Raw genomic sequence first — 13,186 nt, forward strand, 5'->3', positions numbered from 1 at the left:
CCTCTGGTTGTGTAATACTTGGTATTCAGAACATTCAGTCTCGATTGTAGCACCGTGGCTTCACAGGAGACCTATTCAGAGGCCGAGGAGAGCCCAGGTGTATTGATATAAAGTGTTCCCTGCTCCTTCATTTTCGAGGGGAGTGTCAGCTTGTCAGACTTTGAGGAGAGTTCTACCCAATCATTGTCTTTCCTGCCCTTGACTTCACTCTTTATTTGTGTCCTGGAATGCCACACAGCAGAGAGATACAGTTCTATAAAATATGGACACAAGACAGCATGATTAAGGGAAATGTACAGCTACCTGATGCATAAATACTTACTAAGGTGTGCTTCTCTGACCAGCTTATGCAAACAGTAATGATACAATGTTACAACAAAGTTGAACATGTTCAAAAATTATATTTTTATTTTTTATTGTTTTGACACCAGTATTCCAGGAATGAATAGTGGAAATTTGGGCGACTTTCTGACTTTTCACTTATCCAGTGAAATATCTAATTTCTACTCCCAAATTTTGTACAGACATGGATGGTCCACAGAAAATGAATCATAAAGACTTTGGTGATGTCTAAACCACTGGATGGATTGCCATTAAATTTGTTACAGACATTCTATTTTCGGATCAACAGTAATAACTTTGGTAATCCCAGGACTTTTCCTCTAGTGCTGTCATCAGATTGTAATAATGAAATACCTGCCAAACTAATGACATTCCCATCCGCCTCAGTTGTAGATGCAAATGTTTGCATGATAGCATGTTAAACTATTGTGGTGATCATGGTAATTACATCATATCTGCTAAACATCACCATGTGAGTATTATTATTGTGGTAAGGCCCCATTAGCATTTAGCTCAAAGCACCAATGAGCCTAAATTCAGCCTGACTATGTGATTGGAATGACTGTAGACTCTTTTTTTCTTCTTTTTTGACAGTAGAGGAAGAAGTGTGCAGACCTTTTTACTTAAGTACTTACAAGTAAATGTCCTGAATTAATTTTTTTATATTATATTTTTGGTCTTTTACCTTTTACAACTGATCCAAAATGCTGCTGCCAGGTGTTTAACCCACACAAGGAGAAGACTGCACATCACACCATCCTTGCTGTCCTCCTCTGTTAGTTTTAGAATAGATTTTAAGATTGCATTCCTTTTTTTTTAAGCCATCAATGGTCAGGCTCCTGCTTACATTAGTGATTCGCTTACTCCCTATGAGTCTGATCACTGCCTGAGATCCCCCAGCAGGGCCCTACTAGTGTTCCTAAATCCCAACTGGTCACCAAAGATGAAAGGACCTTGTCAGGACCTGTTCGGGGCCCCAAGCTTTGGAACTCCCTGCCTGGAGATCTCAGGCAGGCAAACTCAATGTCATCTTTTAAATCTCTTCTTAAAACTCACTTTTATCCTAGGAGCTTGTAATTTTTGTCATGCAATTTAAAATATTGTCAAGCACATTGTACACTTGTTCCGAAAGGTGCTATACAAAAAAAAGTTATTATTAAAAGTTATTATTATTATTATTGAATAAAAGGTGAAGATTGTAAAGGTGGAAAGAGGGAGTGAAAGAGGGGATGACATGCAGCAAAGGACCATGAGTTGGAATCATCTGGGCCGCTGCATTAACGACTTAGCCTTAATTATATGGGATGCATGCTCTATCATGTGAATTAACCTGTGCCCTACTGCATTATAAATCTTACTCAAGTAGAAATACATATACATAGTATTTATGGCAACTTGTACTTAAATTATCAAGAGTAAAAGTATGCATTATGCACAATCACTCCATTCAAAGAATATTTCTGAATTATCACCATCAAAACAGCCTCTACATTTAAACAAGGGCATTTTAACAAATAAACATGGTTGCCAGGTTGGATACACTGGAGGAGGTGGTGGAGAGATGCACTGTCATGATGTTCGAGTCCATCTTAAAATACCCGGATCATCCGCTACATAACACCTTTATGGACCAAAAAAACAGCAGTGGACGGCTCCTCTCTCTCCGTTGCAGGACGGAGAGATTCAAAAGATCCTTCGCTCCTACAGCCATCAGGCTGTCTCATTCTTTAAGAGATTCTACCAGACTAACTGAATTTCCCCTCAGGGATAAATAAAGTAATTTTGATTTGATTGATTTGATTTTGCTCATGAAGTTGGAATAAAATATTTTTTTACCTTGACAATGTGATTTATTATTGACAGATAAAGTGTATATCTTTTCTTTATGGGCGACCGTGTATATACTGTTGGCCAGTTTCTTCTATGACATTAAACTCATAATATGTCTTATGAACAGTCAGTAGAAAGTTGTCAGAGTGGAGGTCCAATATTTCCCTTTAAAATGCAGTGGAGTAAGTAAAATGGGCATAAAATGGGTATACTCAATACAAGTAGAGTGCCAGCACTTGAAATGTGTACTTACCTAGTTTAAGTAAACATGCTCCATTACATACAACTAAATTGTTATAAATATGAGGATTGCTATATTTTTAGAAGCTGACCTATTTAAAGGCATTTATTCCCTTGGTGAGTTTACAACATGAATCTAAAAGTCGGTATTATCGGATGAGTGCTATTTAACCTCCAGGAGACTCCTACGCTGGCTGGTTACAAGGCCAAATTGACCATTAAGTCAATAAAAGACACTTCAACCCTACTCTAACACCTACTCAGTAAGCTGGGATATGGTCTGTGGAGTAATGACTGGCTCCCCTCTGAGACTCCACTGTGTTTAAAACATTCTGAAGCCTCACTGGAAAGCACTGATAGACATCCTGATCACTGAAGTGTAAAGAAACCAGATACAAGACCCGCTGCACCCGTGGGGACCAGAGGAGGACTGTGCATGGGCTCTTTGTGTTACAGTTGTATGCTCACTGCCAGTAAGTTCCTCCTCAGCACTTCCTTTCACTCCGGCTTGAACAAGTGGATCTTCCATTAAGTGGGGGAAAAATCACCCTTGAATTAACACTGTAAGCTTTTATTTAGTGATGTCCTGTGTATTTCAGGATTTGCAGTAGGTTAAGATGAAGTGCTGTTATTTAGTTTTCGGTGTAGCCACTTTTCCTTCACCTGTAAAGTAGACAAGCTGAGGTGATTTCCTGCTTTTCCAATATGTTTAGGTTTAGCACGCAGGTTCTTGTTGCTTTCAGTCAAAGGAAGATGAAAGGGAATATAAATATAACCTTATAAACTACACTGTGGACATTGGGGAATTTAGAGGTTGCAAACATGTAATATTTTGTGGCTGCTTTGTATTATGAGCTATTGATCCTACTGTAGCGGAAAAATATATATATTTTTTACGCTGTTTGCCTGGTTATTAAAAAAAATAAAAGTAAGAGTTGACACAGTAACACAACCTACATTAAAAACTTCATTTTATTTTATTTTATTGATTTATATATTTCTAGTTTTTTCTTTATATATGATTTTCTTTTTATTTATTTTTATTATAACTAGTGGGATTATTGGAAAAACTATTAAAAAAACAAGGTCAATTAAATAAATAAATAAATATTAAATAATTTCCCATAATGCAACCAACAGCATCTTTTTTATTAGACCTTCCCTGAAAGAATATTAGATGCATAGAATATTTCAGTACCATGGAATGATGACATGACACTTGAAATTGGGTCCATGTGACATGTGATTGGTAAGTTTGAGGCACTAAAGTCACTAAAACAGCAACATTGTGACAGTTTCATGATCAGCACCATGGACAGCAGCACAGATCAGACAAACTGGTTTAGGACAGCCTGCAGCACAGGGGACATTTTATTCTCCTCACTCACATATCTGTTACCTAATATCTGTTCTGCACTGTAGAACAAATGTTTTCAACCCTCTAATAGGCTGGAGAATAATTCACTAAAACAAGATATCATGACACTAATGGATTTATTAGGTCTTCTGAGTTCGCAGAGGCTAAAATCTGTATTTTCTGCTTAGTGTGGTCATAGTGAAAGACAATTGATGCAGAATTTAGGAGGCCTCACACAATGCTGACAGAAACACAAGAATATCCGATTTATTTTGCCCTCTGCTGCCCAGTTTGGCACTTCTCATTGTGTTCCATTCTGTCCAGCCATACGAGCACAGAGCACTCCTCCTCCACACACAACTATAAACAAGACATGTTTTAATTTCTGTAAACATATAACCTTTTAAACATCACCTTCTGGTCTGGAGCAATAAACCAAATCAATCACACCTGTGGGTGTAACATCACTTGGTGCCTGCACCCATATGTATGCTGCTCACCCACACACTCACTCTCTTTGTGCCGACTGCGGAGGAATTCACTGCTGGGTGATGATGAATGCTTCAGACCTCGCTTTCATTCATAATCACAATATTTGTTGATGTTTTCAGGTGGAGAAGTAACCTTACACTTCACCTCACAAGATGTAAGAGAAGGCAGTGCTATGATTGGTCGGTGGCCAACATGTAGTCATGTCTCTCAGCCAAGTCATGGGAAGAATTTATGACTCTATGACTGCCAACACTGACACAGATCTCATCTTAAAAGACAAAATATTAGTATGATCTTGGCATATGACTAAATATTGGATGTTGTAGTGAATCTGTAAATGTCTGTTGGCCTCATAGACACACAACAGAGATGGAAGCAGCTGGCAAAAAGACATCAAATCATATTGGAAATATATTTTAAAACACGCATATGGAGCTTGCAACATTCAGATTGACCCTTAGGTGTAGTGTTTATCTTCCTATAGAGACAAAGAGCATACCATCTGTCATTATACCCATTTCACTTCACATATAACCCCTTCTCCATTTGACATTACATCAAAGAAAGAGGCTTGACTGGAGAGGGCAGATACATTCATTGGCATACAGACAGGCAATCGCATAGTGCATGTTAAAGTGAAGCAACAAATTCAAGATGAAAGCAAAGTCCTATCTTTGGTCTCATCTGCCAGCCTGGTATAGATTGGATAGAGAAAGTGATTGGGCCCTCTGTTATAATTCAGTCTGCTCTTCAATCCTGAAAGTTCGCTGTCATCCTCAGACAAAATCACACATGTTACGGAACATTAGTCTTAATCTTTTTTATGTCAACACTTTCACCCTTAGATCACTCTCTGGTGGATACAGAAGATATATTTTTCAATATAAGTTACCTGTAAAGGAGGTTTTCATTTGCAGATTTTTTTTTCTTATGGACATTTTCCTCCTTTGTAGTTCACTGAGCCAAGGACATTGACGCTGTAATTTCGCTGCAGTCAAAGAAACCCTTTCATAATGTCCCCTCCAGACTGCGAGAGAGTGAATCTATTACCTCGGGAGGTAAAGGGAGGCAGAGGAGTGGCATAATGAGGTGGTTACATCCAATTTATACAGCAGCCTCATTTTATAGAGAACAGCACAGTCACCATGGATGGCAGATCTCAAAGTGTCAGACAAAGTTACTTTTTGATTAGTTTATTTTAGCTTTCAGCTCTATTTGGAGTCATTACAAATATTTTAGCTAAGATGCACAACAACACTCATCAGACTGTTGAGGATTAAGAAACGGCGCATTAAAATAGCAGGTGTTTACTGTGTTTTGATTACTTGATTGACCAGTGGAACACATGAAATAACACACATGTCCTCATGGGGAACAAAAACAATGTGATCAAAACCAAGACAGCTGGGACATCTTTTGAAGAGAAGACCAGCAGTGAACCATCTGGATAATGTATTGCTAGACAGAATGACAAAAAAAGAATCATTGTCTGTCTGGATGCAGCTGCCATGCATGGATCAGCTGGATACTTTCAATGACTCACTGAAATGAGGATGAGCTTGGTAACAGAAGTAATATCTTCCAGCCTTAGGTGTTGATAGGCATGTACTTCCTTTCTCCGCAGGGTGAAGTTGAAAGAAGGAGTGACGTTTCTTGGGGCTCGTCCGAGCAATCCCACACAGTGGATGGTCAGCCAGGATGTAAGGAGCGAAGGCCACCGAGTGGTGACTCTCCACTGCCGCAGGAAGGAGTCCGGCTACGATCAGCAAAGGTCAGCACATAAATTACTACAATTTAAAGGAAGGGAGTTTCCAGTAAAGTGATAAGAAGATATGAAAGTATATATAGCATTTTTTTTTTTGTTTTTTTTGCAAAAAACACATTAATATATGACGTTACTCCCTTTCCTGGTTCAAGTGAACAGATGTGGTCAAGTTCAGATTACTTGAGTCACTTAAAGGTGTTACAATATTGACATATTATTAACCTATACAGTTGATGTAGCTAACATGCTAAAAAAAAAAAGCTGCCTATTTTCACCTCCAGCAGACACAGATCAACATTAGGAATTACTTGGAGTTATTTTTCTGCCCACATGGTGGCTATAATTTCAATGTGCAATCTCCTTTTACCTCTGTATTTGGTCTCCACCCTCCTCACAGAACTGGGAGATAATTCTCTGAGGGGTTATTACTATTGATGACCCCTTTCACATTTCACAATTTTTTCTATTATTAATACAAAAATTTCAATTATTGCAGCTTTTTTCTGTGAATCACAGATACATTCAAACCCAATGTTTAAGTAAAAAAAAGTTGAATAATTATTTTTTACGATGTGGCTCAACTTGCGATTTGTCTTGCCTCAACTAAGGACTTGACTTGCCCAAATGATTTGGAACTTGCTTATGACTTGAGTCTCATGTCTGGTTGAAGGTCAAGATCACTGTGACCTCACAAAACACATTTTTGGCCATAACTCAAGAATTCAGAGGTATGACAAAATTTCACACAAATGTCTACTTGGATAAAATGATAAAGCAATTACATTTTATCTTCAAAATGTCATAATCAAAACATCATAATATGTTTTGCAAAAACACTATTATGGCCATTATTCAAAAACATAACTCAGCAACAGAAGGAGATATGTTGACATATTGACTTTGATTATGGTGTAGATTTTCTGTGTACTAATTTATATATATATTATATATATATTGCTGTATATATATATATATATATATATATATATATATATATATATATATATATACATATATATACAAACACACACACACACACACACACAGTATATATGAGTCTGTCTGGATAGACATGAATGTAAACTGCAACTTGCCTGGTTGGGGGTAAGATAAAACCACAAGTCAGTAATTCTAGCTTTCCAACACATTTTATGCAAAAAACAAGATTTTATAGCGTGATAAGATTTGCTTGAATACCTTTTACAGCTGCTACAAATTCTCATTCTCTCCCTTTTGTCATACTCAACCACTGAGTTAGCGCCATCACTTACACTTAGTAGTGGTTTAATCTTCTATTTTTATTTTTTTACAGTCTTTTTACATAACCATCACTTTGGAAATTGCATTTGCTGATCGTTCATGAATTTGCAAGAGATACACAGGCACTGAATCGTACAGACTGAGTGGTTATCTAAGTGATGTTCCCTCTGCTGAAATGACACACTTGACTTGACATAAAGGCTATAGGATATGTCTGTTGAGACCACTGTGGGGAGGGAGAAGTTAACAGACCATTGCAATAGCCCCTCTTCTCTCCCTCTCTCACCATCTTCTTCCCTCCTTCTCTCATTTTATTTGCATACTTATTTTCTCCACTGCCATATCCTCAAAGTTGTTTTGGTCATTTCCCTATCTGTATTCATGTCCTTAAACTAATCTGGCAGATACGGAAGTGATTGCCAGCACTGGGGAAAAAGGTTGCTCTGTTAATTAAGTGCTGATTGAAGGCCTTTGTGCGTTTTAATGGTTTTTCCTTCTCGGATCAGGAAGTAGTTTTAATAGATCTAACTTTCTAGTGACAGGTGTAATTTTATGGATTAGAGGCAGATTTGGGATTGGGTAAAGCTCCCACTTATTTGCTCTTTAGCTTTCGTTCCACTTAGCAAATTCTAAATCACTCCCATAAGAAAACAGGACTCTTGACATAGCAGCTGCAACTTCATAATCAAAGTTGTGCAGGGGTTATTTAAGTGTAGAGTGCTCTATGCAACATATGCAATTTGAATCTGTGGGTCCAGTGATTTGTTTGGACATGCTGCTATTACTAGATCACTACGAGGAATGATTATAGTGTAACTGCAATGCACACAGCACCTTAGATAAAGATATGTGCCTGCCTTTGAAGGGCTGTAAAATGAGAAACAGCTAATAGGCATTAAATAGACGTCTCACATCGTAACATGTGGTGAGATGTTGTGTCGTGCCAGTTGCTGATGGTTAAACTTAGATCTTGGTTACATGTTGTGGTTTTTTACATTAGTTTAATATTTCCACTTCTCAGAACAAACAGTATACATCTTTATTTGACTTTATTAGCAGTCAATTTCAAACATGAGCTGCCCCAGGAGCTCAAAGTCACCCCGCACTGAAACTACTTTTCAGACCTTCTGTGCACTAGTATAATACATTTTGACAGCTCAATCTTCCTTAAATAGAAAGGTACCTGCTGCCTGAAAATGAATGTTACTGTATATGAAAATAAATAAATGATTAATCATTTTTAATCTGCCTCATCCGCCTTCTTTTTTTCCATTCAACCAGTTCAGAACCCAATTATGTTTGTGTTTAAAACAAATTATGTGCAACCCTAATTCCAAAAAACTTGTGATGCAGTGTAAAATGTAAATAAAAACAGAATAGAGAATTCACAGGCAAATTCTGAATTCAGTGTATTTTTTAAAAAAGTTTCTCAGTTTGAACATGAAATATATTGCATTTGTACCATTTTCAGTTGAATATATGTCACAAACTCAAATAATTGTGCTTTGTGCTTCCTCTTTTTCTGAGTCTGCCACTTATGCTAAAAGAAAAGAGGGTGTGGCTTCAATTTAGATGATGTGGAACAATGTGATTGGCTTATAGATGTCCTATTGAATAAGTTTGTGCATTTGGGTCAGATGATCGCAGTCATAGTTCTTAACATCCTAGCAAACTTGTCTTTTGAAATGGACGGATTAATTGTCAGAATAACATGACTGAATAAGACCCTTCAAGTACACCAGGAGCTACAACTCTAAGGAAATTATTTCTGTTATCAGATTTGTTGTTGCCGTACAGTACAAAAGTTTTTATATGTTAGTTTTACATAACTTTAGTGAGACGCTTGAATGCTGAAAGCCATTTGTTTCTCTTTGGCAGCTGGTGTCAACAGTTTCTCTAGAAATGGAAATACAGTGTTCATGAATGGGTTTAAAGGTGTTTTTTGTGGAATAAAATTGTCTCTTAAAATCTGAAAACACTACTTGTCAACTTGTATGTGAGGGGGCTGGTCGAGTTTGTCCGAGCTGATTCGTTGGCCTTTAACAATAACTCTCCCGCGGAGGTAATATATTATGTCTTTGCATGGCTGCAAGCAGAGCTACAGCATCTTGAACAACATTAAAAGAAGCTTTCAGCAAACTGCAGCAGTGAGCAGCAACACTTGGCAGCTGGCTCCTTCTTGCCTCAGGAGCCATTTTCCCCCTTTATGCAGGTATTTTTCTCACTGCTCTGTCTCATGACCCTCACCCTGTCTCCCACACACACACACACAAACACACATGTGTTCCGTTACTGTGGAAAAATCATGTTTTATTGATTTACTAAGTGAAGGAGCCAGAGCAGGAGTGAGCATATTTAGTCTAATCCCTGCTGTTTGGGCCATGTACGATGGACTGCTCCTTAATCCCCAAAGCTGTCAAAGTCACTTCACAGAGACGACCAAAGACGCCCCGTGATGGCTATACAATACACAATGCTCCAATTTTTCTTTCGTCTTGTCCTCCCCGCTCCCAGTCATTTCAATGAAGCTCTTTTAGAAGGGGATTAGACATAGCTATCTCATCTGTTGGGCTGTCATTCAGCCCGCTTTCTTCTTTTCTGCTCCTTCCTTGAGGATAGGAGAATGATGAGGTGTGTGAATGCAGTAGGTCAAACAAATGGATGAATCCTGCATCTTAATTTAACTTTTTTTTTTTTTTTTGCAACAAGATGATGATTATCCACTTATCTATATTGCTTCTGTGCCTAAAGTTTTATTGAACGAGTTACCATCGCCACTTTTGGTGTTTTTGATGCTGTGTTTTCCATTACTCGAGTAAGGTCGACTGCAGTACTACTTTTGGGTTATTTCAATTTTAGACAACTTTTTTGGATTTGGGGTGGTACATTATGATGCAGATTTTTTTAAAGTCTGAAGTCATTGTTTGTCAAGTCTGTCCGCAAATGGACAACCAAACGAGTTAGAATTGATCAAAATCTTAAAGCTTATATGCTTTCACGACACAACATCATATACATTTCTTACTTGAGTTTAAAATGTTCAACTCACAAGAATAATGACACAGTAAACCATCTATGAAAGTATTTACAATGACTTTGTATGTATTCGAGCCCTGCAGAAACTGTGCATAGTGTTTGGTGTGAACATAACATGACTCACAGTTACCTGTCCTTCATTTAAAAATAAAAAAAACCTTTTCTACATTGTACTTCTGGTCAAACCTGTAACTGCATGGTGCAGCCAAGAAAATATATTGCTTGCATAGAAGCAGAGAAAGCAGAAGGAAATATAAAACTAAACAAAAAGGGTAAATTACTAATGTGAGCAAACTTAATTTATTTTCTACACCATGTTCAAACATCCAAAACACCTTCCATGTATTCAGAATTTTGTACCATATTCTGAGGTTTCATTCAATATTCAACCAAATATGTACAGTTTTTAAATTGGATTTTCAGCTGCAACTGCATGCAAAACAAACTGTGTGTGGACGGAGGGTTAAAAGTGGCTCAGCCAGGGTGAGCAGCTGTCGGTAAGTGAGCTAATGACACCAGCAAACATATATGTCATCAGTAACTGCTCTCATGATTGCAGTGAGGGTGGATTTTCATCTTGACATGCACTCACACTCCTGGACTGAAAATTGGAAAAGCTCAGACTGTCAGCCGTGGTACAAATGGATCTTTGGCCCTGCCGGCACCAATGCACCTTGGACTGTGGACTGGATTTAAGTGTCATTGAATAATGTGTGTGTCTGCTAATTGAAGCCGTGTATGTGTGCCATGATGGGAGCACAGCCCCACTGCAAGCATGAGAGCACAGTGATACTGGGTCAGGTGTACTCTATGTCCAGATTCAGTCAGTCACTTGAAGCCGCTCACTTTGGCCAGCTGAGCCACTCCTTTATTCCCTTTCACAGCTGATCCTCCAACCACACCCAACTGGCCATGCATGCCCATTAAAAAAAAAGAAATTCACATTAGGTATAGACATTGCCATTCTTGCTTACCTTCAAATTGATATATCTGCTTTACATACAGCATATTTAGAACATGTTTCTCAGCCCTGCAGACGTTGGAATCCTCCTATGGTAATGCAAACCTGCACACTTTCTCTGACTGGCAGCATCAAGGCTAATAAAAGCAATACTGGGGTGACAGTTTTTCATCAAGGTGTGCGACAGTGTAAAGGCAGGTTGGGCTTTTGACTGGTAATGACAGAGCTGAATTCACCCTGAAGGAAATGCCACCAAACAGCTGATGTCAGGTCTTTTCAATTCAATAAAAGAAATCTATTGAGCATGCGATAATGAGTTAATGGCTGTCCAGGATTCTGTCACGATGTTTTAATGAAAAGCAAGATCTGCTCCAGTTACACTGCATGCTGGGACAAACACAGCACTTTAAAGCTGCAGGCATTTATTGCCAAATTAGACTGAATAACAAAAGCTTTGGGGAAAAACATTTTTTTCATAAAGAATAGTAAGAGCTGGAATTTGCTAAAATTGCCACTCATCAACAAATTTAAATTGTGAGATAATGTTGACTGTTAAAGAAGTGGACGTTGCCTCTAGGTCTGAAAAGTGAAGCCAATGAGGAATTGCTGTAAACCTGTATTCTTTCTAAAGGCCAGCAGGGGCCACTGGCTGCAAAAAGGAGTCAGATTGTAAAAAAATAAGTTAAAGTACAAGTTTAAGGTTTAAAAGTTTAAATATGGTATCTTCTCACAGTGGCTATGTCTGCCTGTCTACTGTTTATGGTTATTACTAAAGACAAAGTATGATGGATGCTTGAGAGCTTTCAAACAAATGCATTAATAAGATGGGTGTTATGTTCTGATTTAAAAACCTTGCACTAAACCCCCACACCTAAACGGCGATTGTTCATCACTACCTACAATAGTGACGTAGCAATATTTCTAAAGGTAAGTGGCATTAGTTTATTATATTATTATGTGGGCAGTTGTATATTCTGTATATTATAATGAATTAGGCATCATTAGGGTTGTGCTGGGGAGGAGATGTAGGCTAGCTTATGCTAACTAGCTAGCTAGTGTAAGCATAAGTTGACAACTTTAGCAACAGTTGACAACTTAGGTTTCAGTTTCAGGTGACAAAATGAATGGGATTCAATCAAAACACAGAAACCTGCTCATGTGTTCTTCTTTGGGAAAACTCACTTTCAAAAATGACTTTATGTGTTTAGTAGAACATCTGTTTTCTTTGGTATTGCTAACACAAATATGTGCTGTGCAACACTGGGCTAGTTAAAGAGGACTTTTGATTTCTATTACACAGATGCCCATAAGGTTGGAATAATTTTGTTTTCAGACACAACCCTCTTTTAATCGTGGTTTCAAGTTCGTTGTCATATGTTTGGAAGAGATTGATTAATAAAGTACTACATTACATCATCACAATCATTTAATGGAAAATGAAAAACAGACTTTTTTGTATGAGCCTGCATGATGAGAGGTCACAGTCTTAACTTGTAAGTGTGCATTCACAGCCACATATAGATTATTTAACCTTTCATTATATTTTGAAAGGAACATGCTCCCCTTTCTTTGTGAGGTTGAAATTGTCGGTGATGGTGCTACAGTACATCAAAGAAATCAAAATGAGTTCCTATAGAAAGGGACAAAATTGCTATGTGTAGTGCATATAAGACTGGCTGAAGTGCACTCTGGCAGATTGAAAAGTTCACTTTGTCACCATTAAAAGGGAGTCCATCGAAAACAAAAGCAGCCCTGCTTTCTCAGCATGTCATAAGCCATAAGTGGAGGCCTCAGTATAAGTGCAATGTCTGGGCCTCGGCAGTTCATTAAGACTGTCTGGGTGCAGATGGATCTCCCTCGTGAGCCACCACTTCATTAATCCCCCACACCACACCCAGCAGAG

The 13,186-nt window shown here is 38.1% G+C and overlaps 1 protein-coding gene across 1 annotated transcript in view; it reads left to right on the top strand.

The window, feature by feature from the left end:
- The window catches only part of si:dkeyp-14d3.1 (transmembrane protein 132C), a 152,614-nt gene that overhangs the window by 72,561 nt on the left and 66,867 nt on the right, over positions 1–13,186 (top strand). Inside the window, exon 3 of the mRNA XM_059337945.1 lies at positions 5,886–6,032. Coding sequence (XP_059193928.1) covers positions 5,886–6,032 — 147 coding nt within the window. The remainder of the gene's footprint in view (positions 1–5,885; positions 6,033–13,186) is intronic.

The sequence above is a fragment of the Centropristis striata genome, chromosome 7 (assembly GCF_030273125.1).
Source record: "Centropristis striata isolate RG_2023a ecotype Rhode Island chromosome 7, C.striata_1.0, whole genome shotgun sequence".
NCBI classification, from domain to species: domain Eukaryota; kingdom Metazoa; phylum Chordata; class Actinopteri; order Perciformes; family Serranidae; genus Centropristis; species Centropristis striata.